This window comes from Leuciscus leuciscus (genome assembly GCF_965113295.1).
Source record: "Leuciscus leuciscus genome assembly, chromosome: 12".
In the NCBI taxonomy this organism is placed as follows: domain Eukaryota; kingdom Metazoa; phylum Chordata; class Actinopteri; order Cypriniformes; family Leuciscidae; genus Leuciscus; species Leuciscus leuciscus.
This window is the reverse complement of record NC_138736.1, coordinates 7231871-7247357: the sequence shown is the minus strand read 5'-3', so window position 1 is coordinate 7247357 and position 15487 is coordinate 7231871. Positions and strand designations below refer to the sequence as shown.

Genomic DNA, 15487 nt, shown 5'->3' with positions numbered 1-15487 from the left:
GATGGGCCTCCGGCCAGCTGAGAAAATATGCGTGCGGAGAGACGGAGCCATTAATGCCGGAATCCTGCTTTCAACCAAAGATCTAATGGCTCTTTCTGTACGGCAAATAACTCACAGTAATGGCTGCCCTAACCGTAACTCAACACAATGGCAGTGTTTACCATTACACAAAGCCTCTGAGACTGTGAGTTAACACTGAAAGGGTAATGGGACCATTGGCGGCCATAAACGACACACTACAACAGAGATGTCCTCAAAGAATGCTGAGCTAAGATGCTTACAAATGCTTACTGGTTCTTTTTTGTATTATAAAAAAGCTGAGGGGTCATTGCTATTGTCCTCGTGAATCACCTCTAGTGAGCTCCGTCTCCCCGCACTGGTTCAAAGACGCCCAACCCGCTCCCCTTCTAACGCAGAAGTCAGCCAATCAGGCTCCTTGACCTGTGTTTTTTTTTGTTTTTTTTACTGTAATAAAGCTGTTGCACTCCACTAGCTCCTCCCCCTGTCTGGTTACTCACTGGTTGGCCGGTTGGACCCGGTTTCCCTGGTACGCCATCGTTGCCAGGGATACCCTGTAAGAAGGAACTGAGGTTGAATTGGTTTAGCCTGTGGCCACAATCTGGACACCTCCGTCTTCAGCGGGGCAGAGGGAAAGTAGCCAAAGCCCTGGACCCTCTCCTGGTTTGTGTTCCAGCTCGGAGTAGACATTTACATTTTGTTTGCCTTTCTCTGTCTATATTTTTTATTTATCTCAGCTCTTCTGAGGCTTGGGAAATCAACACAACACCAGGTTAAAGACCACTCAGTGCTCACGGTGAGATCATGCAGAAGTTAATTTGCCAGTTTATCAGGGTGATTTTAATGTCGATGATCTTAAATATTTCCTCATTCTGCATTTTAAACAAAACTGATTTATAATACACATGAACAATGGACACATGTTGAATACACCAACCTCACAGTGAGCTCTGCATGGTTTTTAAAAAGAAAAAGCAGCATGATCCCCAACTACTTATTTAATTCATTTATTAATTAAGATTACATTAATAAGTCGTTTTTTGCGCAATATTTTAACTATACATTAAGGCTTTAAATTGACAAGCTACATTAATACCTACATTTACTTTATAATAACTTTTAAAAAAGCACAGCCATTAACAAAGCACATCCCGGCACTAACCAAAAATCCCAGAAGCCCCTTTAAAGCGTGCAAATTTAACAGCAATGTTTTAACATAGCGCTCTTTTACAAACTACATTACAGTTGCATGACATTAAATTTACATTACATTACATTACATTACATTAATGGCAGCTTTAAGTATTAATCATTATTTGCTTAAGTAACATTTGTTTTTATATGAAAGCATTTATGGGTGCATTTAAATTTGCTTTAGCTGAAGCTCAGAGTTATCCATGCAGGCCTTCCCAATACAGAAGCCCCACAAAGACAGCAGGATGGAGAAGGAAAAGACAGAAAAAGCAGAGGTACACCATGATGCAATCTGTATAATACTCACCTGTGGGCCTGTGATTCCTATGAAGCCCTGGGGCCCTGGGGGACCTGGAGGGCCTGGTGGTCCAGGAGGACCCTAACACACATTAAGCACAATGAAATCATTAGAAGTAAGAAAACAGCCATACATTAATATTTAAAAGAGTCACATTTTTATTTCTGCAGAAGTCCAATAGTCTTTTTTTTTTTTTTTTTTTTTACAAACTCAAATGGCAGACATTTAAGCAGCAGAAGAGAAATAAAGAGTGAAGAAGGAAGTCAGACCTGAGGACCAGGCTGCCACCTGCTCTCACCACCTGGGACCCCCTGCAAGAAAAGAGCAACCAAGTTCAGATCTGCGAATGACATCGGGTCTCCTCATCTGTTAAAATGAGTGTGTATGTGTGCTAATGTCCTCCTGATTAACAGCAATTAAATAAATCATTAGCTCACAGGTCCGCCAGTTCCAGGGAACGTATTTTGCACACAGTTGCACTCTCCTGGTTCACCCTATGACACAGAAAAACAATTTGGTCACAATGATTTCTACATTATCCGAGTAATGATTTCTTCATTATCTGTATTGCTAACTACACCTGATACATTCAACCTACACAAAAAGCAAGCATCACAACTCAACAAAATGAATGTATCATGTTTTTTAATATTATACAGAATGTCTTGGTGTCTAATATAAACAATATCCATTTTATTGTTAAATTTTTGCTTTTTGACAATAACTAGGCTAAATGATCATTAGACTACAACAAAACTTGATAATATAATATGCATTATGTATATGTGTGAACATACTGTATATATATATAACATGCATGTGTCCTCCTAACATGCATGTACACACACACACACAGACGCACGCGCGCACACACACACACACACACACACACACACACACACACACACACACACACACACACACACACACACTTACAGTGTAATGACAACATGACATGATGTCGGAAATACGAAAGGTTTTCGCTGTAGAATTCTATCCTGGCACTCGACAGGAATGACAGAGCACTTCATCACACTTAGGAGTAATATGCATCATTTGATATCAGCTGCCACTTTCCTCTGTGTTTAGACAAATTAGTCTGGGAGACAGCAAAGGACATTAAAGAATGAAGCATTTCCAGGCCTTTGCTTTCGAGGTCTCTCTTTCTCATCTCCCTCACGCTCACTTCCTTTCTCTTTGATACTCTGTGATGTTGTCAGATTACAGATGACAGCTGTTATATTCACCAATTAATAGTCCTGTTTTAGCTCGAGGGCATTTTTAACTTTTTCAGCACTGTCAAACTCTTCTGTCAGACTTTTGCGTCTGTTTGTGTCTCCAGGGTGGACACATCATTGTGCATACAGACGGTCGCTCTAAACATTACTCCTCCTATCCCTCGTTCTCTCCACACACACACACACACACAATCTCACTGCTTCGGGGGAACTCGAAATCGCCTCCCCAGCTCACTGATCCAGACACTTACCTTGTCACCCTTAGGCCCAGTGAGTCCCTGAAAGACAAGAAGAAACACACACACAAAGGCTCAGTTAGACAGTGTTATTGTGTGTAACTCTCCAGGGCCAGCGAGATGAGTGTGGATCGGGGAGGAGCAGCGATAGGTGACGTGATGCAAGCAGACAATGTGTTGCTGTTAGGGATCCAGACAGAGTCGGATATGACCCAAGTCTGTTTCTGGATTCGCTCCTCAAGCTCCCTGCGACAAAGCCCCAGGTGATTAACATCTGATGCAAGAACAGACAGCGCTAACTTTGCTTTTTTTTAATTAGACGAGCTCTGGCAAGACAACAAAACCTCGTTGCTTTTGTCTTCGCAGTTTATGGAAGTTCGTTTGATGCCATCTCTATACGCCGGAGCAATGAACACTGGACAATATGGTTGCATGAATTTGTTAATGACAGAGCGTGTGCCACAATAAGGGAATAAGCTGAAGGAGATGATCAAAGGACTGCTGGAGAGGAATGAATGAATGAATAAATAAATAACTTACAGGACTCCCATCCTGCCCTGGTATTCCAGGCGATCCTGTCGTACCATTCCTACCCTGTGAAACACAATATATAAAAATAATTTACTGGCTGTGTCTTACTCCACTCCTAATTTCCCTTATTTTTACTGAATCAGTACATTGTGAACACACAAGTATTAACAGCATCAATCTGAAATATGCACTTATCTTCCATTATTATACAAAACAGATAAACAGCCAAAACATGACCAGTCACAAGTGAAGCAAATATTATTCATTATCTCCTACAAGGCCACATATTAAGGTCTGAGTAGATTAGATGGTAAGCATACAATCAGTTTTCTCATAATCAACATGTTGGATGCAGGAGAAATGGGCAGAAATAAAGATCTGAGTGGTTTTGACAAGGGCCAAACTGTAATGGCAAGGCGACTGTGTCAGAGTTTCAGCAAGGATTGTGGGTTGCTGTTGGTCAGCAGTGGGCAGAGGAGGGAAGTGTCCTCTTTAAGCAGGATAATGCACCCTGCCACACTGCACACATTGTTCAGGAATGGTTTGAGGAACATGATGAATGAAGAGTCGAAGGTGTTGCTCTGGCCTCCAAATTCCCCAGATCTCAATCTAATTGAGTATATGTGGGATGTGCTGGACTAACAAGTTCGATCCACAGCGGCTCCACCTCGCAAACTACAGGTCTTGAAGGTTCTTCTGCTAATGTCAGATACCACAGGACACCTTCAGAGGTCTTGAAGAGTCCATGCCTCAGCGGGTTTTGGCAGCAAATGGAAGACCAACAGCATATGGAAGACCAACAGCATATTTGGCAGGTGGTCATAATGTTTTGGCTCATTGCTGTACATACATAGTGGCATTTAAACATTAAATTGTTACAATTAAGAGAGGCAGAAAAAAAAAAATGTCTGCCTTCCTGGCTGGGGAAAATCGTTCTGTGCATGTCATGCTCTTACCGGAGGTCCGATTTGTCCTATTGCCATTGGCCCTTGTGGCCCTGGTGGTCCCATCTCTCCTTTTGAACCCTATTGATATCAAGCAACACATTAGGATAATAGTGAGGTCCGTGTCCAGTGTTTCTTTTGGCATGTAGAGTGCTGTGTCATTGCATTGGTGATCTACCCTTTGACCCGCTGGTCCCATCGGCCCTGAGGGTCCTTGACGTCCTTCTGGACCCTGTAGGACAAACATTACTGTTTTCACACTTGTTTTTTACATGTGGTGCATAATAAATAGGCCTGTTTTTATTTATTGCTGTGATTCATACACTACTGTTAAAAAATCTGGGGGTTAGTAAGATTTAGTTTTTCTTTTGTTAAGAAAATAATACTTTGATTCAGCAAGGATGGATTAAATTGATCAAAAATGACAGTAAAGACGTCTATAATGTTATAGGATTTCTTTTTAAAATAAATGCTGTTCTTTTGAACTTTCTATTTCTTTTCTATTCATTCTATTTCCATAAACATATTTTTCAACATTGATAATAATAAGAAATGTTTCTTGAGCATCAAATCAGCAAATTTGAATGATTTCTGAAGGATCATGTAACACTGAAGACTGGGGTAATGATGCTGAAAATTCAGCTTTGCCATCACAGAAATAAATGACATTTTAAAATATATATAAAATACAGTAATTTAAAATAGTAATACTATTTCACAATACTACTGTTTTTACTGTATTTTGGATCAAATCAATGCAGCCTTATAGAGCAAAAGATACTTTAAAAACATTTACCAACATCAAACTTTTGAACGGTAGCGTATGTATCAGATAACAGTAGACAAGAAAAAATACAGACAATTCAAAGAGAACAAAAATCTGCTAATTTGCACACTCAATGGGCCAAATCCATGTGTGAACACCAAAGAACAAGATACTTTTTTGTGCACTTACAGCAGCTCCGGGAAAACCTCTAGGTCCCTGCTCACCCTGAGTGAGAACATCAAAGCATCAGAAAGGGCTGGTGCATTCAAGGAATTATTTAAATACAACCAAGACATTTGTACATTTCACTAAACATAGTATAAATAGTATAGTTTTTCTGACTGATTACAATAGCTGTTCATTCACCTGCAGTCCTGGAAAGCCAATACCTGCAGGCCCAGCATCACCCTAATGTAATAAACATAAGCATCACTCCACAGTCACTCTTATAACTTTGGCACACAAATGTGACTGATGTATGCATTAGTCAGGTTTGTAACTTTACCTGACTTCCTTTGAGCCCCGGAGGTCCCTGGACACCAGGTGGGCCTAGTCGACCCTACAGAATGAAGATTATAAAGAAAGAGTCCAGATTTTGCTAGATGCTGATTTTTATAGATAGACGATTTTTTTTTTTTTTATGATATTATGATTTTATATGCCAAATCCAGTTACATTTGTATTAACTGCAACCAAAATATAACATGAATATTTCATTGAACTCTCAAATCAATGATGAAACAACTTAAAGTCAGTATTTTAAACATATTTTACATATGTTTAATGGCATCTACTAAGTACTATGAATATTAATCAAAGAGATATATTTTTCCTAGTTCAAATAAGTTACAGCACATCTCTCCTCAACAAGACGCATATTTGAAGTAAATATTTGGTTTTTATATTTGGAGTTTTGCATTTGTACAGAAAAACCTGCACCTGTTTCCCTTCTCGGCCCTCGCCTGGCAAACCCGGCTCTCCTCTCTCTCCCTTGGGTCCTGGAAAGCCAGCAACATTGCCATTTCCTTCAGGGAGTGATGGACAGCTGTCACACGCGTCTCCCTGGCGATGCAGACACAGATGCAATAAGAAAAGACAGAATGTTTTCAAATCGCAAAGGAGATCCCAGATGGTCAAGCGTTCTTATCTGGTGAGATATTTTTGCCTTATACATGAGTCGTATAACACCTTAATTCTAAAAGTGTAATCAATTATATCAACATGATTAATGATTATTCAAAAATCCTGTGATGGCGCATAATTTAAGGCAATGTAATTAATATGTGACCACATGATCAATGACCTTTTCTCCTTTTAGTCCATTAAGGCCGTTCCTGCCTGCCTCTCCTTGATATCCTGGGGCTCCAGGTGTCCCAGCCACACCTGGGTCTCCCTGTAAACCCTGATCACCCTACACACATACAAATGATATTTAATCCCTATAAAAATCCCCCATATTGTGAACACACTATTATTTGCACTGCTTTAAAAAAAAGAATTAACTTACTTTCTCTCCTTTGAAACCTTGAAGACCTGGTGGCCCCTGTTGAGACACCCATTTTGAAAGCAAAGTCAGTGGGTTTTAGCTCCTCAAATAAAAAAAATTAACAATAATACACTGAGAACCTCTTCCTATATAGAGCGAATATAAAATAGTCATGCTTACCTGTTTGCCCTCAACTCCTTCACCTGATGGGCCTGGAGGTCCTGGAGGGCCTGGTTCCCCGGTGACCTTTATCGTAGATGGGCCACTTCCCAGCTCACAGGCAGTGATTTGGCAGTCACCCTTTAATAGAAGACACATGTGTACCATGTAAGCACATCTATACACTTCTAATGAAGAAGAGAAAACCACAGTAAAAACATTTACTTACCTTTTCACCTTTTATACCAGGTGTTCCTAAACCAGGTAGGCCAGAATCCCCCTGTAAAAAATGAGGCCACTAGTGAAAATGCATCTATTTTGGACTCAATTTAATACATTTTTAATAACAAATTAAATTGCCAGTATAACAATTTGAGTGATAAGCTGATAAACATAAAAATAAACATGGGTTTTAGAATTTTATCCCCGGTTTCACAGACAAGGTTTAAGCCTAGTCCCAGACTAAAATGCATTTTTTAACTGAAAGCAACATGCTTTTTAACTTAAAATAAGTCAGTGCCATTGTTTTGTCTCAAGATGCACACCAGTGATGTTTTTTTTTTCAAAGGCATGTTTGTAAAAGCTTAAAGGTCCTAATTGAACTAAGGCCTAATCCTGCTTAATCTAAACCCCGTCTGTGAAACCAGGCCTTAGTTTTTTTATTTGGTGGAACTCGAGCTGAATTAACTCCAAAAGTTAATTTGAGATGATCACATTTTTAAATATAAATATATATATATATATTATATAAAATAAATATAATATAGAAAATCATTTATTATTTTTCTTTTTCAATATTTTTTAAACCCTACGACTTTCAAGGTTCGAACGAATGCAGATTTTAAATGCAGTCTCAGATACCGTTCACAATTTTGGGGTTGGTAGGTTTTTGAAAGAAGAAGTTTCTTATGCTTACTAAGGCTGCATTCATTTGATCACAAATACAGCAATATAGTGAAATATTATTAGTTTAAAATTGTATATGAAATATAAATTAGGTAGGTACACTAAACTCAGCTGCACAGTCTTTAAGCAATAATTCAGCAGTTTATTTTTTAATTGTATTTGATTCTTCCACTATTTTCACTGTTTCTGTGTTTCCTGGTTCTGTGAGGATCCAATCAAAACACTTTAAAATTAGTGCAGGATAACAAACTCTGAGTTGAGCTTTATCACCTGGGCTCCTTTATTTCCATCTTTCCCACTTGGCCCTCTTGGACCAGGTTTGCCCTAAAAAACATTAACATCTGCATATTAATCTAATGTTGAGGTCAGCCATAAATCACAGATGCAAGTAAAAAGAAAACACAAATAAAACAATAACAATATAGTTACTTACAGTTTTCCCCTCGTTTCCTTTGCTGCCTGGATTCCCCTGTAACCAAATTGGAAATTGGGCAAGTGGATAAACATATCAAACAAGAAAAAAAACTACTGTCCACACATTATTATTTCTAAAAAATTTTTCATTGCTCTTTTGTGCAATGAAAAGGTTCCATGGAAGTTAAAGTTTATATATGGAACCATTAGCCGCTTTTCCACCGTCGAACTGAAACCGTTCTCATTGCTTTGCTTAACCATTCCATTAACTTGTGGGTTAGCCAACTATGCTGAGAACGGGTTTTAATAAGATGCTGAACCAAGCTCAAGTGAAAATATAACTTACTGTTCTTAGAACGTTCGGCCCGATGGTGGAAAAGTTGACGCCAATAAACACTGTAGACATGCACAATGGCTACCAAAAGTATTTGGACACATAAGCTACACTTTTATTGGCATCAGAAAACAAATAACACTCAAAGTTTTCTCAAAGCTAAGTTTTTGCAATTACTTTTAACCATCTGGTCCCAAGGTCATTTTAAATGGATGTATGAAGTCAGTTTCTCTCCACCCAGGTGCCCTGGAGAGCAACCACAGGTGTAGTTCATCACATTAAGTATAGAGATGTTCCACTAAATCTGACAACCAACTTATTTTTGTGAAATGCTTTCTCCCTGTACATGAATATCAAGTAAAACAAAAGGAAAGAAAACGAATAGTGCATATTAACATACATGAAATGACAGGCACTGGTTGGTTTATTCCCCAATGTGTCATAAAAATTTTTTTTTTTAAAAAAAGCATTTGTGCCTGAAGCGTAATGCGCCAAATGCGTGGAGTAGCCTGCGATTATGCATCAGCCAATATATATATCCCTGCGCACACATACTGAAGTGGATATCAAAAACTGTTTGTGTTGTAATTTACTGCACTTCAGGACTTATGGGAGGAAGTGATGCAGAACTTTTTTAAATGATGTGTGCTAGCTGTCAATGAGAAACCACTCCACAACATTCACCTGCTCTCCTTTCTGCCCAACACCTGGATCTCCCTTCTGTCCCTTTTGATTCCCATTCAACAGGCCTGCTGGAATAACTCCAATGTTAGGGCAGCCGGAACATGGTTCACCCTAACAGAGCAAAGATGGCAAGACATTAAGAAATGTTGCAAAATTAAGTTGCAATGTCAAGTAATTCACAAATGGTGAACAGATTCTTCATCTCTCTCGACAACACCTGACAGACACACCTTTTCACCTCTGGCCCCATCGGCTCCTGGCTCCCCCTGAAAGATAATCAGTTTGTAAAAAATGTCAGTGATTCAGCACTCCAACAAATTTCTTCAACAGGAAGCAGCTTTTGATATCAAGGCATATTTCATTGTGTGTGTGTGTGTGTGTGTGTGTGTGTGTGTGTGTGTGTGGTCATATTGTGAATTTTGGATTGGTAAATCTAAGACTAAAATAAGCCAAATAAATTAACTAATAGTTAATTTTCAGTGCCTAGTCCTAAATAAGGAAAGAAATGCCCATTCAAATCCAAACAAAGTAAACTTCAGAGCTCAAAACTTTCTTCTAAGTCCAAAAAACAAAAACCGACACACATTGAAAACTAAGGGCAAGATTCACTAAACAGGGCAAATTAGCATGAGACCGCAATCCCATAAAAGAGCGATGGAAGTGGAAAGTTCTGTAGGGGATCTACTAACAACGGGCAAATAAAAGGACACAGACGCAGTCATTTCATTTCTATTATGACCAAGTCCACCAATCTACCAAGAGAAGTGTATATCAAAAATAACGTGGCTTTGCAAACGATATGTTCATTCTGTTGCATTTAAAATAAATGAGTGGAGTGGAGATAATTCTCTCTGTTCTCTGTGGTGTCTCCTCCTAGCTTAACTATTGCAGCCATGTCAAGCACAAAATGCTTTAAGTCCCCTTGAAGTCATTAATCATTGTATCCCTTAAGACGCATCTTTGATCACCAAAATAACATATTTAAGCGTTTTTTCCTTGAAAAATTTTTCTTCATGCCTTAAAATAGCTTGAACGTATATCTCAAGTCAAGTCAAGTCAAGTCTTTTATTGTCAGATGCACAGAACAACACAAGGTTAAACTGGCACTGTTTACACATATCTACACCCTTGCCTCATTTAGTGTACGCGGTTCTATGAATATGCAAATTAGCCCTGCCTCCCTTCACTCACACCAGCTCAGAGATCCACTTGATGACGATCATACGTTGACATGATTGGTTACAATGTAGTTTGAGACGTCAGAAACACCAGCGATTTCAAACAGAGTTTTTGAGACTGTCTTTGGTTGACTGCAGTTTTAAAGGGATACTCCACTTTTTTTGCTCATTTTACAACTCCCCCAGAGTTAAACAGTTGAGTTTTACCGTTTTCGAATCCATTCAGCCGATCTCCGGGTCTGGCGGTACCACTTTTAGCATAGCTTAGCATAGATTATTGAATTGGACAAGACCATTAGCATCTCTCTCAAAAAAATGACCAAAGAGTTTCAATATTTTTCCTATTTAAAACTTGACTCTTCTGTAGTTACATCGTGTACTAAGACTGATGGAAAATGAAAAGTTGCGATTTTCTAGGCTGATATGGCTAGGAACTATACTCTCATTCCTGCGTAATAATCAAGAAACTTTGCTGCCGTACCATGGCTCCAGCAGGCGTAATGATATGACGTAGTGCCTGAAAATAGTCCCCAGCTCGGTAGACTATGGGGTCGACTATTTTCAGGCGCTGCGTCATATCATTACATAGTTCATATCAGCCTAGAAAATCGCAACTTTTCATTTTCCGTCGGTCTTAGTACATGATGTAACTACAGAAGAGTCAAGTTTTAAATAGGAAAAATATCGAAACTCTTTGGTCATTTTTTTTGAGAGAGATGCTAATGGTCTTGTCCGATTCAATGATCTATGCTAAGCTATGCTAAAAGTGGTACCGCCAGACCCGGAGATCGACTGAATGGATTCGAAAATGGTAAAACTCTAAACTCTTAAAACTGTTTAACTCTGGGTGAGTTGTAAAATGTTTCCAAAAAAAGTGGAGTATCCCTTTAAGGAGAAAATACACAGCAATGGTGTTGACTTATGAATTTACACATGGTTTGTCTTAAAGGTGCACTGTGTTATTTTTAGTAGCTAATATATTCTAGTGGTGAGGTTGCGAATTGCAACCAACAGAAGTTACGGTAGCCGACAGGAAAAGATGTCGTCGTCTGAGACAGCAGAGAGTAGCCAGTTAAGCAATGAGGTTTCTTTACAAAGATAAATTAGGAAATTAGGTTTACTTGATTCAGTATTCAGAATGTTCAGTGTATCTCAGTGAATGTTCAGAATATTCAGTATTCAGAAATGATATGTTATTGCGAATATTATTGTTACTTGTTCATCGTGTCAGTGTTTTATTCACTGACTTTAGCTTGCTTCTTTGCACGAAGAACAACATAGTGACGAAACGCGTTTGTCCGGTTAGGACTACCGGTACTGTAGAATGTAAGGAAATGGCTCATTCTAAGGTAATAAAAACATAACGGTTCGTTTTGTAAGGTCTTTATACACCACTGAAACCATAGTTATGTATATGACATTGCATTTCTGTAAACAGATCCTCCTAAACATTACACAATGCACCTTTAAAGCATATTAAAAACACCACATAGACATATAAACAAAGTTAAAATCTTGATTTTGACCACAGTAAGACATGCTGTTTTTGGGTGTTAAACAATGGTGCAAATACCAGTAAACCTACTAATGCAAACCTTAGTCAATTACTTTGTATGATTAATTAAAATATTCTCCACCCATACATTTTGTGTCTGAAAGGGAAACTCCTATAAATGCAAATGCAATAAGGTCAGCCGCAAAAATAACTGTGTCCACGACTTCTCATCACTCATTTGTCACTGGGTGTCTTCAGTAAATCCTGACAGTAGCAGGCGCAAGCTGTTAAAAATGGCTCATTATAAAGAAGTTTGCGATGTAACAAGAATGAATACATTAACACATCATGGCGCATTTACACATCAACAACAGATATAAAGTGCCCTGGTCAGTAATTAAGTAATAAGAAGGAAGTTGGATACATACTAATAGTCAGAAGTGTTGTTTCTAATTTCCCATGCAAAGAGGGTATTTACACTAAAGCCTGAAATGTAAAGTAGCAAAAACAGCCCAATTAATTCTAAGGGTCAGAGAGAGGGTGGAAAATGGTAACATAAGCTAAATTATGACTAGTTTTAGTGCAAGAAATCTTGATTAACATTATAAGTGGACCTCATGGGAACAAAATAAGATGATTGAAAAAAGAACAGAGGAAAATGTGAGTGGAATTTGCCCATGGAAAAATAGCCTTCATGGTGTTAGAGTAGTTTATTTTTTCATCCAAAAGACTGGCTGGTGCTTTGTGAATGCCCAATTTTATTAGTCATTTTTATTTTTTTTATTCAAAAAGATTTGGCTGGTGTTAATTGTAAATGATACAATTTTAAGTCAAAAGTAATAGCAAATGATTTGAGGTACTTCTATACAACAAACGATGCAGGACACGTTACATGCTGAAGTTTAATACTGAAAGTTTAAGGGTTTGTTGGAATATCAAACAGTAAGTAGGAGCGATACTGTTAGTGATGCTTGCCTTAGCAAGCACATGAATTATGATATTCCCCCTCTATTCATGGATATATTCATGTGTTATACTGGGTTTCGATGCAGTCAGAAACAAGTAAGCAGTAAACACACACCTTCTCTCCTGATTTGCCATCCATTCCTGTAGGGCCCTATGAAAAGAGAGCCATATGAGTATGAGCATCATTCTCCTTAATCATGACACTAATATCATCCTAGCTGACCGCAGCTTCCCCACTGCCAATGTCCCGCGTTTGCACCCTGTCACTTTCTGCATCCCACGCTCTCACTCTCTGTCCTATAACTAGGTATGAGGAATAGATCGTGATGGTATTGGAAATCGTTACAGAGAAATACGAACAAGCGCTTTGTATGGTAAGCCGCATAGAATACTTTTCTGTCAGAAAAGAATGGAGAAATTTTAATGGGCTAAAAATGAAAGGGCCTTTACCATAGTCACTGAGTAAAATGGAATCTGACGTGGAAAGTGGTCTAAACTTTGAGGGTGGAAATGTTTCATGGATGAAAAGAGAGACCTGAAGGTCAATGAAGCTATAATGAACCATGATAGAATATCTGTTCACTCATCGAGAGGGTAGTAGAATGGCGACAGCATTTCTCATTCAACACAACAACAGCAGGCGAAAAATACCTCGCTGATTGTTGGCTTATTTCATCGAGCTTGGCAAACACAAATATGGCGGGCCCACTGAGGTGAACAGCATCTTTTTGCAATGATAAAGTGCCTTCCAGGCACAGATTTGAGTAATAGAATTAAAAAAAAAAGTTTCAGGATGCTACACAGAGACATTGAATCAAACATAATGAACTGCTTTTAGCTTTTTGTGATAATCACAAGCAGTTTCTCGAGTTGGTTTCGGAGTAAACTCACAGGTGGGCCTTGTTTTCCTTTGCCTGGGGCCCCTGGTTCTCCTTTAGGCCCCTGCATGGTGATGCCAGACTCCGAAGAGATCGCTGGACATGGTTCACACGATTCTCCCTAAGAAAAGAAAGAAGCATTTTCAAAAAATACTAATTCTGTCATCATTTACTCGCGTTTTTATTGTTCCTAACCTGAATGACTCAGGGTTATTATCGTTAATTACTGAAAACATTTTTGTTAATTGAAACAAAGCTAAATTAAAACATAATTAGATGAAAAACTTAAAAAATTGTCATTTGAAGCACAAAAAAAAAACCCTGAAAACTGAATATAAAACCTAAAATAGTAATATAAATAAAAATGACAAAAACAAATAATAAAATTATTTTAAAAAAGATTAATTAAAATGAAAAATGAAAATATAAAAAAAGCTGATTCAAAATATTTAAAAAAAGCTAAATTAAAATAGCTAAAATACAATAAATTTTTATCTTTTATTTAATTTCAGCTAACAATTATTTTATTTCAAGTAACAAAAGGGTTTTTCTATGAAGGAAAAAATAATAATCATATTGGACATTTGCGCCCCATGCAAGAAAGAACATAATATGGGTTTTGAACAACATGACATGAGTGAGTAAATAATGAGTAAATAATTATATGGTGAACTGTCCCTTTAAATAGAAAATAAAGCAATAACAAGCAGGAATATTCACTGTGATTTTCTGTGAATTCTGAGCAGAATCAACACACAGTAGCAATTTTCATGCAGAATCTGAAATTGAGACTGCTTTAGCTTACCTTCTCGCCTTTATGTCCCGAAGGACCTCTCGGACCCTGTCAGCAAACCAAAACACGTCATTGGGTGTGCATGGAGATTAGAACCGCAGAAGCTCATTCAGTTGCAAATGCAAATTATGTGCTGATAGCTCCAGTGGTAATAAAACTAATTATGGTGCTGATGATAGTAAACACATTTTGTCCCTTACAGTGACAGAACAATCAGGATAGTGATAGAAAATCAGGATAATTAGCTTCTTGCATATTAGCAATTCAGCACACACCATCATTTCACATTGACATCTCTCTATAGGTCAGAATGAGAAAAAAATGCACTTACAGGATCTCCAGGCTGTCCGTCTACACCAGGTATCCCAGAATCCCCCTAGACATGTACAGATTGTTTTGTTATTAGCACATATGAAACTGGATGAGACACATTGAGGAAGGAAATGGTACGTTTACATTAAAAATAAGTTAACATCTTCATCACTTTGGGGTCAAAGCAAGAAAACATCCCTGTAGTTCAGTCTCAATAATCAAAGATACTCTGGTATATAATGATAAACATACTTTCTCCCCTTTAGATTCTGCAGGTCCACCAGGGGGCCCCTGTGAGAAAAAGACAAATGCTTAAGGTACTGATTATTACACTATAGAGTGGTGCAGGGATTACATATTTTTGTAGGCCAAATCCCGGAAAAGAGTTAGCATAAGGCACTTCTGGTTCCATCGTCCTAAAGTCAATGTTTTTTTTTATAATTAATTTTTGGTTAAATGCTTGAAATAAGGTGAATACAAGCTCAAGATATTGTCACATTTTATTCTACGGTATAAAATACATCAGTATTACTCTCTTGTGATTTTTTTAAAGCTTTTACTTGTCTTGTAAATAGCGGTTGCTAACAAGTGGCTAAAAGGGACCACAGAGGTTGCCGGGGACATTAAACATCATCAGCCGAACAGGTAAACTCATCT

The 15487-nt window shown here is 38.1% G+C and overlaps 1 protein-coding gene across 3 annotated transcripts in view; it reads right to left on the bottom strand.

Moving 5' to 3' along the window:
* col16a1 (collagen, type XVI, alpha 1) overlaps positions 1-15487 on the bottom strand; it is a 70529-nt gene that overhangs the window by 19162 nt on the left and 35880 nt on the right. For 2 of the 3 annotated variants that reach the window (XM_082187014.1, XM_082187015.1), the window contains 25 exons: positions 15083-15121; positions 14850-14894; positions 14531-14566; positions 13739-13846; positions 12963-12998; positions 9439-9474; positions 9209-9319; positions 8210-8245; positions 8047-8100; positions 7100-7150; positions 6892-7011; positions 6733-6768; positions 6529-6636; positions 6165-6287; positions 5731-5784; positions 5592-5633; positions 5415-5450; positions 4638-4691; positions 4472-4540; positions 3525-3578; positions 3000-3026; positions 1948-2004; positions 1780-1821; positions 1520-1591; positions 519-572 (listed from right to left, as the gene is read on the bottom strand). In XM_082187014.1, the coding sequence (XP_082043140.1) occupies positions 519-572; positions 1520-1591; positions 1780-1821; positions 1948-2004; positions 3000-3026; positions 3525-3578; positions 4472-4540; positions 4638-4691; positions 5415-5450; positions 5592-5633; positions 5731-5784; positions 6165-6287; positions 6529-6636; positions 6733-6768; positions 6892-7011; positions 7100-7150; positions 8047-8100; positions 8210-8245; positions 9209-9319; positions 9439-9474; positions 12963-12998; positions 13739-13846; positions 14531-14566; positions 14850-14894; positions 15083-15121 (1500 nt within the window). The remainder of the gene's footprint in view (positions 1-518; positions 573-1519; positions 1592-1779; positions 1822-1947; positions 2005-2999; positions 3027-3524; positions 3579-4471; positions 4541-4637; positions 4692-5414; positions 5451-5591; positions 5634-5730; positions 5785-6164; positions 6288-6528; positions 6637-6732; positions 6769-6891; positions 7012-7099; positions 7151-8046; positions 8101-8209; positions 8246-9208; positions 9320-9438; positions 9475-12962; positions 12999-13738; positions 13847-14530; positions 14567-14849; positions 14895-15082; positions 15122-15487) is intronic. The other variant, XM_082187016.1, reaches the window with a different exon arrangement.